Raw genomic sequence first — 24,581 nt, forward strand, 5'->3', positions numbered from 1 at the left:
GCAAGGGAACAACAGCCAGCCCTCATTAAGGGAAGTAAGCACAGAGAAGTGAAGCACTTCGGGGGCCTGGATTGTAAACACAGGACCACCAAAACAAGCAATCAGGGGCTGCCGTTGCTGGTCGTAAACCTGAACAGGCCTCTTGTGTTCACCCAGAGACAGGTTGTCTGAGGACAGCGGCCCTGAAAGTGCTTCCTAATGGGCCAGAACGCTGAAATTACAGTAAAAGTGTGCGGTTAAAAGGGGCGTAATAGATCGACGGCACTCAATGCCATTGGCCGACTCTCCGGTACTTAGTCGTTTTCCACGTCTCTCGGGTGACTGAGTGGGTTCTTCCTGTTTGTCTCTCCGTCTCCCTTTAGTCTGTGGAATAGCACAGCCCTGCGTTGCCCCCTCCCCCCAGCCCTACCTTCACCCCCCGGCCCTCCACCCCAAGTCCTGCCTTCACCCCAGCCCTGCTACCTGATGGAGACGTGTCTGTTTCCTCTGACTTGGTGAAATATAATATTAGGCCTCATGACGATGAGCACAGGAGACAAGGAGGGAGGGGAAGAGACAGAGAGAGAGACATAGAGACAGACAGAGAGATAGAGAGAGAGAGACATAGAGACATACAGAGAGATAGAGAGAGAGAGACATAGAGACAGAGACAGAGAGAGAGAGAGAGAGAGAGAGAGAGAGAGAGAGAGAGAGAGAGAGAGAGAGAGAGAGAGAGAGAGAGAGAGAGAGAGAGAGAGAGAGAGAGAGAAAGTTATAGACAGAAAGAGTCCAAAAAAGAAGGGGCTAGGATTCGAAAATTCAGGCTCTAATGAATGTGTGTTGCTGCCCAAGCTGTGCCCCGAGGGCCGGGAGCTGCGAGGTGTTGACAATGATTGACAAGGCTGAGAGCCACTCAGAGCCTCTCAAACTCAGCTGGACGGAAGGCCCGGTGTGGAGGTCTGTCCGGGCACCATGGCGACCAGGCTGTTGTGTGTGTGTGTGTGTGTGTCAGAATTCAGACAGACAGACATACGAAAGGTTGTGATCACACTGGCACCAAGGGTACAGCAGTGCCAATCTGCCACCCTGGCCAGCATCCCTGGGAATGCAGTGTTTATATATGTGTATAGTGAGCGAGATCAAAAGAGTGTGTGTGTGTGTGTGTGTGTGTTGGAGCCCGACGATGCCTAAAGAGCCTGTGGTCCCGTGAGATGAGCTGAGAGCCGGGCAGAGCGGGGCTGTGGAGCCCTGTGCTCCATTACCACCTACGCTTTCAGGCTGGTCTGTTGGCTCAGCAGCAGTCACTTATACACCGATCAATGCAGGAGGGGGGGTGGGGGGGGGGGGGGAATTGGACCAAACGTCTTCAGCTCTTCCACCCAGCCCTCCTGCCGGCAAGTACTGCAGCCCGGTAGGAGAGAGACAGCAGCCCTGCAGCCTTATGGCTGGCCCTTCACGCAGCCCCAGGTCACGTGGGGGCGTGGTTATCTGCCCCGTGGCTGGAGAGGGTACCGTACTCTCGGACCGACTGGTGTTACCGAGCAGGAACGAGCTCAAACGTCTGGGAGGGCAGCCATGTTTGTTTCCAGTGGCGGAAGATGGATTGTTCATGAGGAGTGTTTGACCTGAAGCCGCCCCCGCCCCCTCCCCCCGCCGTCCCGTCCCCCCTTCCCCCCACCCCATTATGGTTTTACCTGATGGGGGTCACCAGTTGATGGAAAGCCCATTAGCCTTGGTTCTGCTGCACACCCACGCATTGGATTACATGAGGTAGACTTGTTTGGTCTAGACCTTAATTCCAGTTATCAGACAGTCAACCAGATTGACAGACAAGGGGAGCAAGCATTGTGTGTCTGGTGAAAGCCCGATATTAACGGATCACAACGTGCAGCTCAGAATAATGTGCCGTCTTTCCTGAGTACCAGCGCGGCGGCGAAAACAAACGGTCGGCTCGCATTAACGGAATGACCCCGCCGTAAATCTTTTCCCAGAAACATCGAACGACACCACGGCTGTGGGGTTCACCAAGAGCGGACAGGATGAGGGGCTTCTTGTCCCGAAACTGAACACGTTCCAGAGCGGGCAGGTTTTTCTTTGGGCAGTTCAGTTGCTTGTTGGTATTCTTCGTGTTTCTTGGTGTTACCTGAACGATTGAACTCAGGATCAATAAAGTGACTTGAACTATATTGAACTAAACAGAATCTGCCGTTTGCCATGGTTATGGTTTAGAACTGACTTGTGTGTGTGTGTGTGACGAGCGGCGAGGAAACGGAGGTGGTTGCCATGGCGACAGATTCAGGCGAAAAAGAGTGCCTGGGTGAAAAAAAAAAAAAGCCAGTGATTATAGTTCTTCACAGACTAATCGCTAGACTCATGGTACAATTATGACACTCAATTTCACTAAATCCGGTTTGTACCATTGGGTATCTTCTGTCCCAGTTGTGAGACGGCCTTGGGCTTGGAGTGGGTGCCAGATATGTCTCCTTTTATCCCCCAACATGGGCTTGGTTTCTGCTGCAGTCGACCATCTTCCGTGCTCATGGTGCTGTGCACAGACGGTTCTGTGGGATGTTATTGGCTATCTGTGCCCCTTGACCCCTGGCCTGAAACAAAGCACAGACCTCTGGGAATTGCAGGCCAACTTTGTCTTAACAAAATTCCATCTTGATGAGTTTCAGGCTCTAATGTAGTCCAGAGAGTCAGTGATGTTCCCGAGGCTCTTACACAGACGGAATGGCATGATATTCTTGATACTCTGATACTCTATATCATATCGTAACATGAACCTAAGTTTCAGGGTCTATTGTATCCTCTCTTTCAGTCTCCTGACCTCGCTGGTTTATTAAAAAATGTCTTTCCCTTTTGCTTTGCTTCTTCCTTTCTCTCCATTCATCCCCCCATCCCTGCCAGGCACAGATCCCCTTACACTCTCCTGTGTTTCATGTCCATGTGGAAGAACAGAGGGGGTGGGAATATTCCACCCCAGACTCACATACGCCTACAGTACACACACACTCACACCCCCCCCCCCCACACACACACACACACCCACACACGCACGCACACACACACACACACACACACACTCACACCCCCCCCCCCCCACACACACACACACACACTCACCCCCCCCCCCACACACACACACACACACACACACGTACACACATAGTCTTATTAAGTCTGGGAGAGGACCTGTTTTCTCATGGAATGGAAGGGAAGAGAAGGGGAAAAGCGTGCAGTTTGCAAACAATAAAGTTTGGATTATTCAAATGACACTCTGGTCCTCTTTGAGCTTCTAGGCCACAGTATCTGTCAAAGTAACTTTTTACCATGAATGCCGTGGTAATTCTCCAAAGAGACTTTCTCAAAGAAATGTGGTTTTACAAGGGAGAGAGAAAGGAAAATGTTTTTATGACTTTTTCTTAGAGAATGGAACGCTGGCCGTCTTTGTATTTCGGTGGGAAATGAATTGACCGTGAACATGGTGTGAAAAGGCCCAGTCGCTTTACTCACAAACACTGAGAAGAGATTGGGCATTTACATTAGGCTGGAGGCTTTGATGTGGAATTGCTTCCAATCTGGGCCACAACGTGGAGCTTTCCGAAGCTAAGCAGGCCTGCTCCACAGTAGTGGATAATATCTCTCTCTCTCTGACTCTTTGGGTCTGGCGCTTTCTGTATCTCACTGATTCCCTCACATTCAGTGTTCCACTTGGAGTAGGCCAAAAAGATGTCACCCTCATGAACCATTGTTACTGGGTGCTTACACAGACTCCTCCAGGGACTCCTGCCTGTCCCTAGCCTCCCCACCAAGCTGAGCAATATGGTCACTCTGTCACCTTTGTCCCACATCCAGTGGGGGGGACTTGTGGAAGGCCTGCAGAAGCCAGGCAGTTCAAGGCGTTTCAGCAACAACAACAACAACCACCACCCCTGGACAGGAGTCAAGGTGGCGGAGTGTGTTGCTCCATTTTCTGAGGGTGGGGTCAAAGGTCAACGTGAGGGCAGGAAGTGTCGTCGAGGTGACTGGTGTCTGTGCAACAATAGATAAAAGCCTCAGCAGGATTAGAAATAGGAAGGACGAAAAAAACAAAACAAGCGACCCTCAAACAAAGACCGCCCCCCCCCCCCCCAACGCACACTGCAAAGGATTAAAGTGGACTTCCTGTCCTATCTTTCTCAACCCAGCCATGTTTCGCTTCCCATGTCCTTGTGACATCACCGCAGAGGGGAACCTAGTCAGGGATTGGCCGATGGGGGTATTTTTAGATGTATGGAGGTCTCGTGGCTCCAAAAGTAAATGAGTGTAACTCCCCTCCAGTTTCGCCTCAAAAACCCAGCAGGTCATTGATTAGTACCCACTGGAAAAGGTGACTGGAGGGGGGGGGGGGGCTTTTTCAGAAACAGGTTCGGTTGGACCAGTCTGAACCTTGGGAAGGCTCAACAAAGCTCTCTCTGTGGAAATGATGACCAGCTGCAAAGCTGTGTTGGAGGATAGGTCGTATTTTTACTCGACCGTATTTATTTGGATTTCTCTCAGCCTCTCCTCCTCTGTTGACTCGTCTGCTCAACATCCCTGACAAGACGGGTCCCGACACTGGCCTGCTGGTCGGACCACCTCTATTTGGCGGGGTTCTCCCAGAAGAAGATTAGCCTTAGTCTTGGATTAAGACCACAGAATGTTTGTTGTAATCCAGCACTAAACCTAATCTAGTCTATTGTCCAGTCTGGCAATTGGGAAATGTCTTTTTCCTGCCTTTTTTATGATTGCAGTTTCAGGGGAAGACTACCAGAGTGTGTCCACCTTCCTTGGTCCGTTCAGTCACCTTTTCCTTCTGTGTCTCCCCCCCAGACTCGTACTCAGCAGCGGGCAGCGAGGGCAGCATCTCTACCTCCGTGGCGTCCCTGCCCCCCCAGGCCTCCAGTAGCTCCGCCCCCAGCTCCCCGGCCTCCCGCCGCTCCGTCAGCACCCTGAAGAAGTGGCTGACCAATCCTGTGCGCAAGCTGAGCGCCGGCGCCGCCAGCGTGGGCGGGGCCAAGGGGGAGCGGCACGTCCGCAGGCTGGAGGGCAAGCCCCCTCCGCTGCCCCCGTGCAGCCGCAGCCTGGACCAGTGCAGCCCCTCCGGCCCTGACGAGCACCTCACCGTCCTTCCCGTCACCCGCAAACAACTGGTGAGCACCGGGTCCAGTCACACTCTCGCGCTACAGGGGACTAGGACATGCTACAGCACACAACAGGCTACAGATATACATTGTGCAACATCTGTAAACTCGCTGTTCTGAACCCGACACAGCACACAACTGTTGTGTGACTCAAAACGGCTGCATATAGATAGGAATCTTCTAGAATCTGCTAGAAAGTTCTACCCTGTGCTATGGCCTATATGTAAATACCTAAAGGTAAAATGTGTGTATTATTTGTGTACGAACACTTTGGCAGTTGTTTGACCCCAAACATCTTCAGTACCTTTGTTACAGACAGACCACATTCCTTGTAAAACATTTTGAGGATGTCAGATATGTTGACATCTACAAGCAAATACTAGCCTGCTGCTTCAAACCTGGCATGGTATATATACGTGGTACACCGCCTTGCTAAGTAGACATCCAAAACAACTTAGGGTTGCAATGTTGAAGCGTGGTGTACCAGGCTTGATGATGACGGTAATCATGTAACAATTCCAACTGTGCTAGCTCACTCCTGGGCATCTAACCGCCGGTCTTGCCTCATGGGCATAAAACGCTGACGTGGCGCTAATGTTTACTCAGCGTCGCGTTGATGTGGTGCTTCTGCTATTTTCCTGCCGTAGGAGTGGAGGGGTGGCCTGGCCAGTCCTGAGGACCTGTCTCCTGGCATGCTGCAGTCTCCCAGCTACCTAGCAGACTCTTTACAGGGCTGCACACTGCTGACTCATCCACAGGTGAGGCCCTCGCGTGGCTGCACACACGCACACTCCCCAATCTGATGATGGATTAGAATTTCGGTCATGATTCATAGATCACACAAAGGAAAGATTTACCTCAAGGGACCAATGCCAGATTTTCTGTCAGGTGTTGCTTAACATAAACCCTTATTTAAAGCAATACCATCTATAGTACAAACAGGGAACCATGATATAGTGTTCTGAATGTGAACCAGCGGTCAAGGAATAGTAAGAAGATGGATGGAGATGGCATCAGCAAATGATAAAATGATAGTTTATGCTCCATTTGTGCTGGTTTGTGCTGTTATAATTTTTGTGCTGCTGTCCTTCTTCAGATATTAAAGAATATTTTATAGGTCATTCTGAGATCACTTAACCCCCCAACATGCTCCAAATTCACCCAAAACATGTTGTCTTGTTTGTTTGCATGTCCTTCGTTTGTGCCACAAAACATTTAATTTGTGCCTCTTTGGTTTTTTAAATATTAGACATATTAGACCCCCCAACATGCTCCTAATTCCCCCAGAATAGTCTAGAACAGACAAGACAGTGAGCCCTGAGGACGCTTTTCTTGTTAGTTTCTTCATCAAACTTTCATTAAATGTTATCTTGTGGCAAAATTTGATCTCCAAACCTGGGTTTTAGTCAGACCAAGGTAATTTAAAAAATGTTTTTATCCAAAACTGCTAAAAATACTTCAGGGTGCGGGACAGCTTGATTTAATTCACACATGACTTGAAACCAATAGAACAGTCCTTCAAGATACACATAGCACACTTCGAACTAGAAGTGTTGAATTTATGTGTTTGGCCCATATCATTGGACTGGATATGTTCTGGGCCAGGAGAGATAAGGTACTGGAGGGAAGTAAATTGGTGCTCCAAAAAGCAAAACTGTCTTGGCACTACAGCTAGCCTCACGAGGTCTCCACTCTGGCTCTGCCTCCACCCTGGCTCTGCCTCCACCCTGGTTCTGCCTCCACCCTGGCACTGCCATTAACCTGGTTCTGCCTCAACTCCACCCAGTCATTCAGTCTTTAGTGTCAGAAATAATATTAAGTAATAAAAAGGGTTATGAGAGAAAAGTGAGAGAGACAAAGAGAGAAACGGAGACAGAGAGAGATGAAGATATCTGGGTCACTCGTCTCAGGGTCGTGCTAACCGCAGCGCTGCTTCTTTCACTGCCCTGTACTAACCAATCCCTGGAGCTCAGATGTCTGAAGTGTGGTAAGGTACATTCCTGTAGTTTACCACTGTCACACTGTTCCTCCTGGCCTTACAGTGTGACATGGCCTCCTTGAGAAGGCTAGTTTTGATCAAGTGTTTATTGTTTATCATACGATGGAAAATACTGAGAAGGGTGGCGTATTGGAAGCAGTGAGACTTTTCTGCAGGGCCAGGCTACAGTTCACTGTTATTTAGCCCTCAGACAGTTTCCTTCCTCTCCCAGAAACCTGTTTGTACACCACCAAGGTCCAAGATCAAGAAAAGAATCGTAAAAAAACAAAAACTAAATTGAGGAAAAAAACGAAAGAAAAAGGAAGAGTTAGGAACAGACTCCCCCTTCCCCCAACCCCCCTACCACCCCTGCTCCCACCCCCCCTAACACCCCCCACCCCCAAACAAAAGCACATTTTCCAGCAGGAAAAACAACAGACGTGATCTCAGGTTTTATTAAAACTCGTGCAGATTTTCGACTTTGGCTTCTGGGTAGAAAAACAAAACAAGCGACTAAAAGGGAGCAGGAGAGCTGGGAAAGAGGGGGAGGTGAAGGGGGGAGGGGGGAGGGAGTATAGGGATCTTTCCTGTGGACTTCACCAGAGCACATCTGGAAGTGATCAGGCAGTCAGTGGAGACTTGTCAGCCAGGCTGGAGCTCCCCATACTGGGGCCGAGGATGCCGGGGTATCCTGGGCCCACACTGACCCCCCCCCCTACCCAACAATATACTATACAAAAACAGCACACACACACCATGGACATAACATTTAAATAAATAAGGAAACGTGTCATGGGTGGACACGTTTGGACATTGTATGAAGACAGAACAAAACGAGCTGTACGACTGCAGACAGAAGTTCCTGGGGGTGGATACATGGTGAGCCAACTGTAGATGAACCAGTCAAACCAGGCCTCAAGGCAAGTGCCCTCCATCCATGTCAGAGGAGTCAGGGGATTAGGATAGTGTTTGACTTTGTCTAGGGTGGGGAGAATGCTCTGGATCTGTTGGCCACACACAGACACACACACACACACACACACACACATACATACAGGTGCAGAGAGAAGGACACTCCCATAGGTTTACTCAGTAAAAACGGAATGAAAAGGTCAAAAGGAAACTCATGAACCTGAACTAGAATAAAGAGGTGAGACTTTCATGAGAAAACAAAGATTAAGATGAATTGATGGGTTGGTCAACAGTCTTATCTCAACAACAAAATATCTCATGCATATATGTGGTCATGCGGTTCAGGAACTTAATGAACTGCCCAAGTTTGTGCAAGCAAACTCACCACAAGTTGAGCTACTTTTGAAAACATGATCCTTATTGCGTAACTATGATGTCGATTCTGTGTTATTTTGCCGATTGCGGACTTGAGGCATGTTCCTGTATTCTGTTTTAAATTGTGCTTAAAGTCAGCATGACAATTCAGTCATGCTGTTTTAACCATGGGAAAAGAAATGTTGTGTGTGTCGTACGACAACGACAGGTGTCCCAGTCCGTGGCTTTGGCTCTCTCCCTCTACCTGCTTTCTCTCTCTCTCTCTCTCCTCTCTCTCTCTCTCTCTCTCTCTCTCTCTCTCTCTCTCTCTCTCTCTCTCTCTCTCTCTCTCTCTCTCTCTCTCTCTCTCTCTCTCTCTCTCTCTCTCTCTCTCTCTCTCTCTCTCTCTCTTTCTCCTTCGCTTCCTCTCTGCATCCGTCTGTTAATGTATTGTCCCTGTCCACATCCCCACGTCCGCCCCCGGGGACAATCCGATCCCCTTATCGCTCTGTCACCGTCGCCTGGAAGCCTCGCGTCACCTTGGCAACCTGAATTATGACTGCCTCTATCCCTCTCTTTCCTCTCCCTCGCCCGCCCGCCTCTGGCCGCACTGAGGGACGGCACACGCGTCCTAACCCCCCCGTTTCCTTGTCGCCCGCCTCTCTGTTTCACCAGGACACTCAACCCACCAACGCCTTGCTCGAGGACGACAGCTCCGTCCAGATGGACGACGCCTCCAGCCAATCATCGGCCGTGGCCGACACCGAGGAGGAGAGGAGGAGTGCCTTAGAAAAAAGCATGTAGGTGGCTCATCTGGACAATAAATTCTCTGTGCCGAATATTATTTTTCAGCCCCATAGCAACCACGAGACACAATAAGCTCACTGAACAACAGCTGCAGCTGCCACAGTATAATAGCACCATTTATTTGCAGTGACCTATCAATGAACGCTATTTGTCCCCGCGGTGGGAACGGGAGTCAATTGCATTGAGATGAGGGTATTGTGAATACAAGTCAGGCTGTTCTTCGTCTGTGCAGGTACGTGCTGACGGAGTTGATCGAGACAGAGAAGCTGTACGTGGGAGACCTGGCTCTCATCGTGGAGGTGCAGTACCCACGGTCTCACACCTGTGTACAGGATAAACACAAGCGCATGTGGGGGCCCACACACACACACACACACACACACGTTCACAATCCCTCCCCCTGCGTGCTTTGGTTGGACTCTTCTCTTGTTTTGGTTCGTAATACCTGAAAGATGTTTCATGAATACGAGGTGAAATCGAATCCTCTTCAAAAAGTAGTCCATCATTTCAGTCGGACTTTCATTTCATTCCTGCTGTGAAAAAAGTCAATGGGAGGCCGGGGGTTGTTAACAGCTATGTCGACTGAGCTCTGTCGCGTATTATTCTGCAGTGACAGACAGTCTGCAGGTAAGAATGAGCATGTCTTTCTGCTCTCACCACAGGGCTACATGGGCACCATGAGCTCCAGAGGAATACCCGAGGACATGAAGGGAAAAGACAAGATTGTGTTTGGGAACATTCACCAGATCTTCGACTGGCACAAAGAGTGAGTGTTGGCTAGTTCGAGACAATGGATGTCTGGTACAGACGTAGGGAAGTGTGTGTGTCGCACGCGTGGCTCGTCTGCAATGTGTGACAGTGCGTCGAGCGGCAGGGTGTGTCGGAAGAGTGTGTCATGTCCATACTCACTGGTGAGTAGGCCCCTAACTGTGCCTATGCATTCGTGTGCGTTTGTCTTCCTTTCTGTCTAGCTATTTTATGGCCGAGCTGGAGAAGTGTGTGTCTGAACCAGAGAGACTGGCCCAGCTCTTCATCAAACACGTGAGTCTGGTCTGACGTGTACACACACACACACAACCTTGTCAGCCAGAGGCGTCAACTCTCGCTTGGCGGCCGCGTTTGGTGAGGGGAGTTAACTGTACTAAGAAAAAAAAGAAGACGGAAGCCTCTGGTGTTTATCCACCACCGTGGTATCTCTCCTTATCTCTCTCCCTCTCGATCCCTCCCCTTCAGCCCGTTCCCCGCTCCCCCCTTTCCCCTTCCCTGTTATTGATACGCCTCAGGCGGAGCTTGGCAGCACTGTTTTCACAGCCACTCGGACCAGCCCTGCTCCCCACTGGGACGTTCCGTACAGGAAACCCAAACAGAGACAACACCGGCCCCGACAAAGACCGCAGGAATAAGACCAGCAATAATAAACAGCTGGCTAAGCCGTTTGATATGGGAGGCTATTTTCTGATTGTTCCAACAAAATAAAGAAGAAAAAAGAAAGAAACTGAAGGGAAGGGAAGGCCTGCCTGGCATACGGAGGAGAGCCGGCGGTGCACAGTTTGCTTCTGGAAGCGGAGCAGGCAGTGGATGGGAATAAAACCCAGACCTCAGCTTCATTCGATTTGAGCTCATTGGTTCAGCGGTGGCACATGCGGTGGCACATGCTGTCGAAGCTGTAATGTGACCAATTTTGGTCCGGATGAAACTGATTCGGTTCAAATCTCGGCGCGTCTCTTCCTGTCCTCCTCCCCCCTCTCTCTCTTTGGGCTCTTTAAACAGTTCGGTAAGACGGAGCCCTCTGGGTAATGGACTCAAAAGGCCTGAGGGGGAATAAAGAGACTCGTAACTAAATCTAAGCATGGTGTCAAACTGTGAAAACAAGCAGAGTGAGGCCCATATCAGCCGTAATCAGAAGCAGAGATGAGGTGAGGCTGAGCCAGTCTCAACACACGTGCACTCTTACAGTACTGTACACACATCCACCCCAAAACCTCCCACTGAAAACTTCAAACACTTCTGCAGTAGAATTAAGCCCAGCAGGCACTGCAGTGTGACGTCGCGAGCAGGTTACCGGTATATTACATCTAAATCCATAGCTTTATTACATACAGTAAGTACATATTGTCTGCGTCTAATCTCTTACATAACCCGGCATTACGCAACATCTGCACCCAAGAATGATTTTAGAGTTGATTCAAAACCGTTTTACAGGATCACAAACTTCATAAAAGACCTCAAAATGCAATAGTCATACGAGGTCAGAAAAGACATTATGAGGACATCTGCACAGCCGACATGTGCCCTCTTGGTAGGGAAGGGGCATCCTTTCAACCACGGGCCAAACATCTTTACCTTCATAGAAACCTTAGGTTTTTAGGCATATCATACTGTATGTATGCATGTAAATAATATAAGCTACACAATGTTTTGGGGTACAAGATGATAGTTTATACAGTAGTAATTCTAGAATGGCATAATGGCATGGCATCAGGATAGAGCACAAATGATCTGAAACGACCTTTCCAGGAACTACCTGTGTGTGCTTTATGCTTTATTTACAAGTTGTCTAAGCCCCAGTCCAGGCCGAGGGCAGGTGGTGGTTTCAGAGGCACAGGAATGGGCAGTGTGAAGGATGCAGCTGAGAGCTCCAGCTCTGGAAGCTGCAGGCTGTACGCTACACACTGCAGTAGTGGGGCTCCGGTTACATTGAGGATCACCTGGCTAAATTATACATGGTGTGCTGTTCGTTCACACGTAACTCCCGGGGCTGCGCTCTGCCACCAATTAGTCTCACAAAACATAGCCTCGTTAAACAGAACCGGCTTCGAAACCACCGGCTTTGACAAATACTTGTCTCGCTAATACTTTTAATCGGAAATGACATAAATAAGGGATGCAATGCGACGCAGATTTCTTTCGCGTGTTGATTTCAATCCAATGTCAGTCATTTCTCTCAATATTGTACGTAGTGGGTGAAAAGAGATACACGCTCAGATTGAGCGTGAGGATGGTGTGTTGACGCGTGTTTGGCGTTGTGTTTTGCAGGAGAGGCGTCTTCACATGTATGTGGTGTACTGTCAGAACAAGCCGAAGTCAGAACACATCGTCTCAGAGTACATTGAGACCTACTTTGAGGTGAGCAACATTACACACACACACACACACACACACACACACACATGGCCCCACTAAGATGGCAATAGTTCGAACAAACTGTAGGTATTACACAAGCACACACAATGTAATAACATTGCAAGGATAAGGAATGAATGGTTACATCACGATGCCAACTGGATAGAAAAATGTTGAGCAGATATAATATTGACTTATTTCGCTGGATACATGTTACAGTGAGTCTTGTTTCCGGAGAATCAGCTGTAGAGTTGTGGTGTATCATGTCAGGGCACATGGGGGTATGAATAACATTGAGTGAGAAGAATCTTTTATTTACGTGTCACCAAACCCTACATTTATGTTTTTTTATGTGGCGACTATAAACACATCATGCTCCCTTATATCATGTCGCATGAAGTCCTGAACGCAACATGTTTCTTCTTCACGTCTTCTGTCAGGAGCTTCGGCTGCAGCTGGGCCACAGGCTGCAGCTCAACGACCTGCTCATCAAGCCTGTCCAGAGGATCATGAAGTACCAGCTGCTGCTCAAGGTGAACCACAGGCCACCGGCCGCCACACACACACGCACACACACGCCCCGTGCACACACACACACCCCATGCCCACACGTACACCCACCACGCACATACACTCGCCACGCCGCGCACACACATACACACACCGCACGCACACACATCTCAGCCCCATGCCTGCCTTCTGTCACATGGAATGACCAGCCCCCGGGCTAGGACAGACTGTGAACAGACCCACACATCCACACACACGCACACACAGGTTGCCTCAAGGGTCAATAGCACTTCACACAACAAAGTAACACCTCCTCAGTCTAATTCAATGTGGAAACGCACATAAAATAGATTCAAACGTGTCGGCTTAAATTTTTTTTGTTAAATTCTATGGATCGTGCCAGCCTTCAGCCGGTGCACCTCCCCGGTGCAGATCAAGGACTGAAATAACCCCATTAAACCATCTCCCAGATGTCCTCGCCTCCCCATTACTAGTAAACGTCCATTGTTGTTAACCGTGATGTCGTAATGGTGCTGTGTTCATGTCAACAGGACTTCCTGAAGTATTACACCAAGGCTGGGATGGACACAGAGGAGCTGGAGGTGGGGGTTCTCATTCCACACATGCTAAATTCACTACTGGCTACGTTCTCTTTGAAACCATTGAAAAAGAGTGTGTAGTGATACTGTTTCAGTCTTGTGTACGCCTTTGCCGTAGGTAAGGAAGTGAAGTTGATTTGCAGTTGGTGCCGTAACACTAACCGTCTGTCGTTGTCCATCTCTCTTCTGTCATAGAAAGCCGTCGAGGTCATGTGCTTTGTGCCCAAACGCTGCAATGACATGATGAACGTGGGTCGACTACAAGGCTTTGAGGTACCAGCCAATGGACTATCAGATTTAAACTCCTCGCCCCAAAAACACGATCCTGTGAGAGTTTATATTTTGTCCCGTGAACCAATGGCTGCCTTCTGACTTTGTGTCCCCAGGGGAAGATCACGGCCCAGGGGAAGCTCCTTCAGCAGGACACCTTTACCGTTATCGAGCAGGACAGCAGCTTCCTGTCCCGCGCCAAGGAGAGGCGGGTCTTCCTGTTTGAGCAGCTGGTCATTTTCAGCGAGCCAATCGACCGCAAGAAAGGTTTCTCGTTGCCGGGCTACATCTTCAAGAGCAGCATTAAGGTTAGTCTCTTCTCTAACCCTCTTAGATTCAAAATGCTCCATACGCAAATGAAAGAGCTGTCTGGTTGACAACGGTCGTTAAAAAGCAACCTGTTTTTCTGGACAATTAAAATGATTTCACACAGGTAATGAGTTACATAATAGATACAAACACGAAGGCTTACGCAACCGGTTGTGCGATGACGAAGCCCGGTTTTCTTGGAATTCGTGCATCTTGTTCCCTGCGCGAGGCGTTTAATGACCTGCACCGCAGACCTCTCAGCAGATGCTAGTCAGATGGGATTTGTTCCAGGTGAGCTGTCTCGGGGTGGAGCCCAGCGTGGAGGGGGAGCCGGGCCGCTTCGTGTTGACGTCTCGCGGGACCGACGGCAGCGTGGTGCGCTTCCAGCTGCAGGCTGCCTCGGCCGAGGTGGCCACGGCTTGGGTCGACGCCGTGGGGCACATCCTGGAGACCCAGCGCAACTTCCTCAACGGTAGGAGGAGAAAACCTTCGACCCTTCATAACCGACCTTGACCAGACCGCTCAGGGGCCTTTCATCTTGAGAGACTTTTACCGGTCAAGTAATAAGAGCCGATGCAGTCTGCATGAAGGGTGTGAAGGCAACCTAGAGGGCTGACTGAGGGGGTTTAACTGGGCTGGACACAGTCCATAAAATCCCAGCACTGATTTGACCTCAAAACAGATGGAAGGATTAGACAATCACGCTTACAGAAATGCGGGGCACTTTTAAAGCCTTTCTTCCTTTCAATCTATGTTCCTCTCTGTCTCTCCTCGCAACATACAGCCCTGCAGTCGCCTATCGAGTACCAGCGGCGCGAGAGCAAGTCCAACAGCCTGGGCCGCAGCATGAGGCCCACCCTGTCCTCCACCGCCGCCCTGCGGCCTCACTCCTCCGCCTCCATCGACCGCCAGCGCCTGCCCTGCCTGCGCTCCTACAACACCTCCCTCCCCACCCTCTACCTGCCCAGCCAGGGCCAGATCCAGGCCCCCGCTGACAGACACCGCGAGGTGAGGGCCCGTGTTTGACAACAAACAGAGAGAGGCTGTCGGGGCCCGATGGGCCAGTCAGACTGGAATGGCCTCCAGCCAAGCCTGACGGACTATATACAGCTCTGACATAGATGGTGCTCACAGGAGATATGGGATACACACTGTAGCAATGACCAGTACAGGTCCGGGTGCAAATAGACAGATGGCACATACAACATTGATGCAAATGAGATGAAAGATAGTGACCGGCAGTCTTGATTTTACAATATTACCAGCACCTAACAGTTCTGAATTGCCTTTCATAAGAGAAACTGTTAGTGGTTTTTCTTCATAATTGTCTGCTGTCACTTGCTTTTGTAGTCTACACTGGTCCATAATTGCCAAGCGGAGGTCAACTCCCAGACAGTCTCCCCATCACACATTCAGCTGGCCTTCCCTGACCAGGCTGTGCCGCTACACTGCCAAACTGTCACCAACGGGTTGTTCGGCCCCGCCATGCAGAACACACAGGTACGAACACACACGCACACACTTCATTACTCAATTAAGTGTCCATTTTTTCTGAGAATCTGATTTACATAGTAAATTGGCATGATACTTCATTATATTTATAGTCTGGGATAATGAACAGCAAACCAAGCCAACAGAAATTAATTAAGGGAACTAATTGGCCAGTGAAGGAAGGAAGATCATTCGAGCATGCTCATTACTGTTAATTAAAAGAGCAGAGGCTTTAATGAATCTGGTCCATTTGTTCTCAGACATGGGGAGGGGGAGCCAAAAGGTGTGCTGTTCCACCCCCTGTTGGACAAAATGAAAGGTGGAACGGCAAAGAAACATGGCAAAACACATTTTTATCCAGAAACGGACAACAACTTTAGAGAGGGATTCCAAAATAAAATTATGGCTCAGACTTTTCTATTGCACAATGTTGTGCCGTCGGCACAAGTGTTGCTCAATCCCTCCACAGTGGACACACAGCATGCATCCTCATCCATCCAGCTTTCACATAGCTGTCACCGTCTGGCTGGGTCAACAATAGGGGCTGTCCACTGGTCTGGTTCAGAACCATCATGGACTACATCTCCCTCTGTCAACACTGTGCACTTGTCTCTTAGTGGCCTGGCACTAACAGACACAGCAGTGCTTTGTCGTAGTTTCTGTGTTTACTTAGGCTGGATGGGCTGGGCTCGTAACAAACAGGAAGGAGACCACGCCGGAGGAAGTCAGAGATGCCTATCAAAGGGCTTGATTGTTCTCTTATAGACATATGGGAGAGATGCATGGAATTGAAGCGTTGTTGTGATTAGTTTTGTAAACAGCAAAAACTAATTATAATTTTTTGAACAAAGTTCTTCATAGTCTTCCAAAAAACTGTTTTTGCTTAATGCACACAGTAAATATCTGTGGGTATTTGTCGCTTTGGTAAAAAAAACAAGTTTCATTTGGATGACCGTGTTCCTAATACAGTGTCTTCCCCAGCAGAGAGCAGGAGAGGGCTGTCGCAGGGGCCTTCATGAGGCAGGAACCCACACTCCCGCGGTCGGCCCGGCCCCTTCCTCTGGACGGCGCTCCAGCAACCTGACCCAGCTGGCTGAGGACGACCTATGAACTCTGGGGGGGGGGGGGGGTCTGGGGGGGGGGGGTCTCTGGGGGGGGCGGCCCTCGCAGGCTGGCGGCGAAAGCTCGGCCTGCTGGTGTCCTCTTCAGCTTCCTGAGACCCTTTGGCTTCTCCCTGATGTTTCCCCCGGAAGCACAAGCCAGGAGAGCGATGAGGAAGTGACACGAACGACTGTGGTTTTCGGTTGGGCGCTTGTCAGCTTGCGAGAAACTCCCTTTCACCCCCGCTACTACGTGCTTGACCGTGGTGGAGTTGAGTGGAAGGACGCTCACCGGACACGTGGGGTGTTGCCTCGGCGATGACTCATTTTCTTTTGTTTTTTCAAGAATTTCTATATACTGTATATTCTGTCTTTAAAGGGCAAGGTGAAGAAAAAGGACCATTCCTGATTGGGAAGACCACTGGAGGTCGCTTGTGTGAAGTGTATGTGTAAATATGCGCGTGTGTATGTGTGTGTGCGTGTTTGTATGGCGCGTGTGTGTGCAAGTGTACAGTTTGCACAGGATAGGCAGTGTATGATGTAGATGATTCCCCTTGTATTTTCTGTTTCCCCCAAGAGGGACAATGGAAATGAGTGTGTTTTGACTTCTTTGGTTCCTTCAACCTGCTGGTTCTCTGATTGCCATTCGTGAGAACAAAACATGACTATTTAGAGGCTAGTCCAAACGTGTCCAAACACGCGATAGCCCCTCCCACACAAGACAAGCAACCAAAGCAGGGGGGCGACAAACACACTTGATCTGGATACAGCAGATGTGAAGTCATCCGCATTTCCTGCAACAGAACAGAAGCTCCTGGCGTCTGCCGCGGTGTATCAAAAAGGGCGAGAACTCTCCCATGCTCTCTTATTCTGTTTGAGTGTTTCCACTGAAGTTGGCTGCTGTTTGATCCAGACCAGAAAGGGGGCAAGGGAGCCCCCTAGAGGCCTTGCGCCTGGGTGACGTCACGGGAGGGCATGGGTCATGAACGCGGTAACCTAAAGCTTGTCTCTTGGTTGGACGTGCGACGTGGAATGTGAGTGGGACTACAATGTCTGCGGCCAGAACTCCAGTCCTCCTGGAGCCTAGGTTGTTATATCACATGGAGTTTTGTTCTTAGCCAAGATGGGAGTTGTTTGACGTGGTTTCAGATGAAATGTGCTAAAATAGCTAACGGTCCAATCAGCCTTAATCTTTCTATTACTTTTTGCTACCACACAAAATTCTGCTGAGCCTGCATCTCTAAGCAGCTTTGATTAGACACTATTAATTAACTGGATAATTGGTCGAAAAATTGAGAAACTTTTAATAGAAAAATGCTGAATCTGCATGCGACACTTGTGCCAAAAATGAGGGGTTTCAGATTTCACACTCGCCTTCTCAGTTCAGTTACTGTTGCCACTATTGTGTATAGCGAAGACAAAGTAACTGTCTTCATAAACTTGAGACCTCTGCTTAAAATACATGTCAAAGTGTTGGTGTTATTTTAGGATTGCCAATTATATTCTCAAATTGCAAACTGAAGCCATGCATCATTGATACAGTAACAAGAGGGAGGGGGTTAGGCAGTCTAAACTCACACCTGTACATTAAGCTGCGTTACTGCTCATGGCCAGCAGAGGGCCCTACAATGCTTTTACACTTCCCCTAGCAAGCAGCTGCATTGAAGATCAATTGGCTTCAGTATCAATGTACCACAAGCAAACTTTGCCTTTTACATTTGATCCCTAAATAATCCATATTAAACGAGTGATATTCTAAAAACAAATCTGGCGTAAGACTTAATTTGTGATTTCCCTCCTGTTTTACAAACTGTTGTATTTCATTGAATTTTTATGATCAAGTATTGGTGTAAGTTACGTAAAGATCCACTACAACCTGGATAAACAGAGAAACTAAAGCTCACGGGACAGTATGTTGAGATGCCAAGTTTCACTGAGTAGACTCTGCTATATCATATCAAATAAAAGTGTCTTTATTTGTGGGAAAATGTTTTGGCGTGTCTTCTTCATGTGTCTGTATCTAAATGTTACGGGTTAGTTAAGGGACTAACCTTATTAGAATAAAGGAATTAGAATAAAGGAAGTCACAACTGAGAGGATGCGATGGAAGTTCATTTGAACAATTCATTTAAAAAGAAACAGCCTTTTTCATTGAGAGAAAAGGCATGGAATTTCACGTTTCAATTGACGCCCCCCCCCCCCCCCCTCCCCAAAGAGAAACTTCAAACAGCCACAAAGACAAAGAGAAGCAACCCCTGGACCAGCAGACATCTGGTTGGTTCAGCCCCGAGAATAAAGGGCCATTCTGCAGCAGTAAAGCCTGGCCTGATCGTAACACGCCTGTGATATATGGACGCCGGGGAGAAAAGGGGGTGAGGGTATTAACTTTCACAAGGGTGCAGAATCAAAGGGAGTTCCTGTCACCACCAAGGGGGTCTTAACAACAGGGGTCCCATTCAGAGGGGATTCCTCCCAAGTGCCCTCTGTTGCATCTGTTGACTCGATCTCATGCATTGGGTGAAAGAAAACACTCATTAAAGCCACATGACTGTGAACTTGATTGCAGAAGGCAAGACAACTGCCCCTCTGTCAATGGGCTCAGTATTTACTTTGAGGTGTAAGATCTGACAACATTCTAAACATCCTCTTTCCTTTACGCCGGCAGATTGCCGCTATTTGTATTCTGAATGCGATCCAATTATCATTGAAATAAAATGAGATGTTTCGTGAATTGAATGCCATTCCTCAATCTTCACACGTTGGGTGAATTAAACAGTAAGCACTCAACTTTGAATATCTATGACAGAATGTCTTAAGGCAAAGTAAACCATGTTAACACATTTGAAGACGACAATAGAATCTGTTTTGGCACAAAACTATGTTTATTAAAATGTACATGCATTTTTGTTGTAGGGCAAATATACACATTATCTACAAGAGGCTTACACATTTAAATTGATATCCTATATTCCACAGCAATGGCAACTCACGCAAGGATTAAATATATTAATCATTTTGCAGATACAAAAAAAAGAGTTCATTTTCACTTTCAGCACTGGTCTCATCCTCCACTGGTAGATTCATTAAATACTTTGTTGAATAATCAACAGCAAACAAGGTAATTCAACTGGAAACTACAAAATACTGGAGCAACTCACCTTGTTAGTACGACTACAATGTTCAAATCATTGATGTGGACTTTAAATTGCATATTGTAAATTCCAGTGGTGAGACAACTCAAAATGTGAAATGTGCATTATCTTATATTCTACATTTTGTTCCTGAGCCCCACATACATTCATCAAATGTATTTAAAACATGTTTAAGTGAAATGATAAAGGAAAGCCTTGTACTGCTGCTGAATAAAACAGGCAGGAACGTATCTCTAATGTTTCCTGTTAAACGACTGGAAAGAAAATCAGGAACACTGCTTTGTTATTGTTGCATGACATTCTTAAATTGATAAGTCTCGAAATTCCTTGAACTCATATAAACTCCTTATCGAGTGTATTGCTCCTTACATTGGTTGTCCTAAAATGCCTCGAAAACACATATTGTGGGAACAATATGATGAGGGATCAGACCAACGCTGAAGTGAAAAGTATGGCTTTGCCTACAGAAATTGAGAAAGAGAGGCTGTGACGATTGCTCATCTTCCTGTCCCCAGTTAGTTAAACACAGTCTCCTCATGTCTCTCTCTCTCTTTCTCTCTCTGTTCAGTGTGATTTGGCCCCCTCTTACTCCCTCTTGATGTTGGTGAGAAGGGGGTCGGAGGAACCGTGCTGGGAGGGCTGTCCAGCCCTGGTCTTCCTGCCCTGGTGGGTCTTGACGTGTTTGGACAGGTGATCGCTCCTCATGAACCTCTTGCCGCACTGCTGGCAGCCGAAGCGCTTCTCCCCGGTGTGCGTGCGCAGGTGGCGCTGCAGCTCGTCGGAGCGCGTGAAGCTCTTGCCGCAGAAGAGCCAGTTGCACACGAAGGGCCTCTCCCCGGCGTGCCAGCGCAGGTGGGCCTTCAGGTGGGACGTCTTCTTGTACACCTTGCCGCACTCGGGGATGTGGCAAATGTGCAGGCGCTTCTTGCCGAACTCCAGCCCGCCGCCGTTGGCCTGGCAGTTGGGGCACTTGCAGCGGCGGCAGCGGCGCGTGGAGCTCAGCAGGCCTTTGGAGGTGCCTTGGAGGAGGGCGGCGATCTGGGGCTGGTGGCCCAGGACTAGCTGCCTGCCCAGGGAGAAGTGGTGGTTGGAGGGGGTGGCGTTAGTCTGGGGGAGGCTCCACCACTGCTGGCCCTCCTCCATGTGAGCCCCGGAGAGGTGGTGCCTGGCAGAGGAGTTCTGGAGGAAGCTGGGGAAAGTCTGCCCCACTGTGTTGTGTTGAGGGTAGTAGGGGCCACTGCCCTGCGACTGAGAGGAGAGCACCTTGACGGGGGAGAGCTCGAATGAATAGGCGGACGGGGGCTCAGCTGGGGGGGTAAGAGGCAGCTCGTGGTGGTGGTGGTGATGGTGGTGATGGAGGTGGGGGTGAGGGCCCAGGCCAGGCTGCATGTTGCCAGGGAACTGGACCTTGGGCACGGTGAAGGTCATCTGGTGGGAGCCGAGGCCGGCGCTGGGGGCCACCTCGTTGCTCCAGAGTTGAAACATCCCTGTGGTGGAGCTTACCGCCCCCTCGTAGGGGAACTGGGCACTCTCTGAGGCCACAGTGCCACCCACCTGCCAGGCCTGGCTGCAGGTGGTAGCCAGGAATGACAGAGCGTTAGGGGCTCCCTCTGGAGAGGAGCTGGGAGTGCGGTCCTAAGAAGAAGAAAAACATACGAAAAGAAAATGATTCGTTTCTACATGCCACATATAAGTAAGGAAAGCCTACAGTTAAACATAACGCACACAGCAGTAACAGAACTGAAAAAAAGATTCTAAGATGTAAATAGGTTTAATAAATTCTCAACCCAAAGAAATCAATGACATTTATATTCATTAAAAACTGAATAAAATCTACATGTTTCTTGGTAAATTAATAAACAGTCCCTAACCAACTAGTAATCAACACATTTTAGAAGTTATTCAAACTCATGAGTTTCTTTATGCAATATATGTCAACCGAATCAAGTATATTTTCTCAAAATGTACAAACCTGCAAAAATGTATGCAAGAAGTTGTCAGTCCTCTGTATAGTCAGCGCAGCCATCTGTCCACGCGCTCCGTGTCTCCGCACCTGCAAGACGAGCCGCGAGGAGAGGCAGCGACGCACGAATTAAACCAAGTACAAGCAGCTGTGAAGGGAAGTGATTCACACGCACTCGGGTCCAGAAGGACTGCCAAACTGAGCCGTCCGAGACTGAGCACAAATAATCCAGTAATTCAAGTTTTCCTTGTTCCGCTTGGCAACAATTTTAGAGGTCTGAGAAGATGAACTCTTTCCAGTATACTTTTTTTCCAACCCAATCGTCTTCATACGACGAGAGTGTCTTGTGAAGTGCGAGGAAAGTATCGCAATAAATCCTCTGGATCATTTCAAACACGCCTGGGCTGCATCTTCTCTTTATAGAGAGAAAAGGTCCTCTCAACGGGGTCTCTTAAGTATGTTCCAGGAGAACCAGTCAATAGAGAGATGTGAGGGAGGGAAGGGGGAGGAGGGAGGGGGGGGGGTTACATTGACAGTTTGGTGAGGGGGTGGGCTGCTGATAATTTCACTCCATTTCAACCAAATGCTGACCTCAGGAAATAAACCCTTCTGCCATTGTCTTGAAAAAGTTTAAGGTCACGGAGATCCGCAGTGTCAAAGTAATTGTGAATGAATACAATATAAATACGAGTTCAGATCACGATTTTTTTCTACTATAACAACGTAAAATCAAGACTTTACTTTGCCTTAATACAGCAGGCATAGTGGAAGATATAGGATTCAATTGATTAATTGGCATAGGCAACAGAACGTTGTCCAAATTAGTATAAAAAAACAGTATATGAATTGTAAATAATAAAAAAGGTATAATTGAAAATATTTGATTAGCAGTGAACTCAAAATCAGTTTGCCAAGAGTGATTGAGTGAATTGTGTGCCTGGCATTACTGTTACAGGAGTGGACTAACCACCATCACATAAGATTGAAAAAAACTTATGGTCACAATATAACTTCATATCTGACGCAATCAAAACATTTTTGGTTACATATGGGGGACTAGGGATTAATTTAATTGACTGTGGTTCACTCTTCTCTAGACAGTGTCCTGGGTGATTTTAAGCGGTGACCCAAGCAAGTCACAGCACCCTTGCATGAAATGTTTACCCTCACAAAGCTAATTGATAAAACCTAATCAAAGGCTCCTGGGTTCTCACTGGTGGGTGACATGTCAAATAGCTCGCCCTGCATGACATTCTCACATTTCAGGGTTCAAGCAGAGGCCACCTCAGATCACACCCATTTAATGCAGATTGAGGTTTAATCTAATTCTGTAAGTCTGTTCACCATTACAATGTTAAGAGCTTAAATCCAAGCCGGGAACTCATTTCTCATGTAAATAGCAGAGCTTCAGTCCTCTGCTCCCATCTTAACAGATCGGGATTCTCATTCAAAGAGAGGCTGATTGAACTTTGTCAGTTCTTTTTATCTGACTTAAAATATCTTTAACAATCTAAATTAATCTGTTATATAAAAAATACACATGCATGTGAATTTATCCAAACAGTTTATTGCAAATAAAAATCTTTTTATAGATTAAGATACTATATATTTGTGTGATCATTTAGATTTACGCGTAATTCGAACAAGGATGTTTAAGAACAAAACTACTGATGCACATACATTCTGACAAATCAAGTTGTGTAAATTAGCTATGACATTGAATACAGTGAATGTAGATCCCATTCTGGATCTCAGTAGAAGGGTCTTTTTTAATTGGTTGAATAAACACTACATTATATAAATTGTTGATATTTTTTACAGATCTCGTTTAAAATCTCTCCATAATATTTTACATTCACAGAGGGTATTTGTATCTAAAGAGCTGGTTATAAACTCTCTAAGCAACCTCGAATGTCTATTTGTGTAATTCATACAGGCAAAAAGCCCCATTTGACGCAGAGATAATATAAAACTATTACGATTAAAGTAACAGTACAGTAATAAAAGAGTCAAACAAAATAATGAAATGAAGGAAGACATCAAATATGAGCGTGTCTCCCAGGCAGAGGCAGGCTGTGTCTCTCCCCGTGCTTTATTACGGAGCAGAAGTTGTTAATTACCCTGATTCTTATTTCCTGTCCCCACACCGCTTCCCCCACCCTCCCCGCACCCCCCCTCCGCCCCACCCCCACTGTACCGACTGCCTCCCAGATGAGTGGCTTTGAAGTGCAAAGTACTCTCTCCTCACTTTGAACTGTGAAAACAATGCTCATGTGGTGGTGCTTACCTTCCCCATGTTACCTCATTTAAATAGACCTGGATACGGCTTCCACAGTTTTCAAGGGAAAACTCATTTCCAGAGAAAAAAGGGGTCCCTGTGTTCATTAAACAGCTGTTGAGAGGGATGATCAGGCCTGCAGCCTCACATACGCGCTGGGCCTCTGTGACTGAGCGGCCTCGAGCCACGGCAAAACCAAGGAGGTCTGGGCCATCTTTTATGACATCATTGTAACATCTTAACCGTTTAAAGAATTCAAATAAAAGACTTCCCTTAGGTGGAAAACTGATTGCAAACCACATCCAAGTGAGAACATTACACAACAGCTGTTTGTTCATGTTACACAAACTGAAATCAACACTCGCACCAACTTTATGCATTAAAATGAACTGAATGAATGGTTATTATAAGACATACTTTTGTTTAGCTCATTGTAGATAATCCTGTTTAGTATCCTGATCAATTCCCTCTTAAAAGCCTTTGAAACAATCCAGAAGATGCTAGTGGCTAGTCAAGCTGGTTTTATCATGCCTGGGGGCCAGTTTAAGAGCCTCAGATCACTAAATTGTCCCAGCTGTCTGGGCCATCTGC

General features: G+C 47.9%; 2 protein-coding genes across 4 annotated transcripts in view; one reads left to right on the top strand and one right to left on the bottom strand.

The window, feature by feature from the left end:
• Window positions 1-16,621, top strand: part of arhgef25a (Rho guanine nucleotide exchange factor (GEF) 25a) — a 31,220-nt gene extending 14,599 nt beyond the window's left edge. For 2 of the 3 annotated variants that reach the window (XM_062458534.1, XM_062458533.1), the window contains 15 exons: window positions 4,834-5,153; window positions 5,792-5,902; window positions 9,064-9,188; window positions 9,428-9,494; window positions 9,858-9,961; window positions 10,167-10,236; window positions 12,232-12,321; window positions 12,759-12,851; window positions 13,380-13,430; window positions 13,623-13,700; window positions 13,814-14,005; window positions 14,298-14,478; window positions 14,791-15,014; window positions 15,357-15,506; window positions 16,479-16,621. In XM_062458534.1, coding sequence (XP_062314518.1) covers window positions 4,834-5,153; window positions 5,792-5,902; window positions 9,064-9,188; window positions 9,428-9,494; window positions 9,858-9,961; window positions 10,167-10,236; window positions 12,232-12,321; window positions 12,759-12,851; window positions 13,380-13,430; window positions 13,623-13,700; window positions 13,814-14,005; window positions 14,298-14,478; window positions 14,791-15,014; window positions 15,357-15,506; window positions 16,479-16,607 — 1,985 coding nt within the window. In that variant the 3' untranslated portion in view covers window positions 16,608-16,621. The remainder of the gene's footprint in view (window positions 1-4,833; window positions 5,154-5,791; window positions 5,903-9,063; window positions 9,189-9,427; window positions 9,495-9,857; window positions 9,962-10,166; window positions 10,237-12,231; window positions 12,322-12,758; window positions 12,852-13,379; window positions 13,431-13,622; window positions 13,701-13,813; window positions 14,006-14,297; window positions 14,479-14,790; window positions 15,015-15,356; window positions 15,507-16,478) is intronic. The other variant, XM_062458535.1, reaches the window with a different exon arrangement.
• Window positions 16,622-19,464: 2,843 nt separating this feature from the next.
• sp5l (Sp5 transcription factor-like) lies at window positions 19,465-22,195 on the bottom strand. Its single transcript, XM_062458536.1, has 2 exons — window positions 21,722-22,195; window positions 19,465-21,384 (listed from the first exon to the last, which is right to left on the bottom strand). The coding sequence occupies exons 1-2, from the start codon at window positions 21,773-21,775 to the stop codon at window positions 20,335-20,337; spliced, it is 1,104 nt and encodes a 367-aa protein (XP_062314520.1). The 5' UTR covers window positions 21,776-22,195; the 3' UTR covers window positions 19,465-20,334.
• Between the last annotated feature and the right edge of the window lie 2,386 nt (window positions 22,196-24,581).

The sequence above is a fragment of the Osmerus eperlanus genome, chromosome 4, assembly GCF_963692335.1.
Source record: "Osmerus eperlanus chromosome 4, fOsmEpe2.1, whole genome shotgun sequence".
Lineage (NCBI taxonomy): Eukaryota > Metazoa > Chordata > Actinopteri > Osmeriformes > Osmeridae > Osmerus > Osmerus eperlanus.

Excerpts from the sequence above, each read along its gene's own strand:
- sp5l (XM_062458536.1), bottom strand. The coding sequence starts at position 21,775 with ATGGCTGCGCTGACTATACAGAGGACTGACAACTTCTTGCATACATTT. Across the intron at positions 21,385-21,721 it reads TCTTGCATACATTTTTGCAG|GACCGCACTCCCAGCTCCTC; the intron begins GTTTGTACATTT and ends TCTTCTTCTTAG.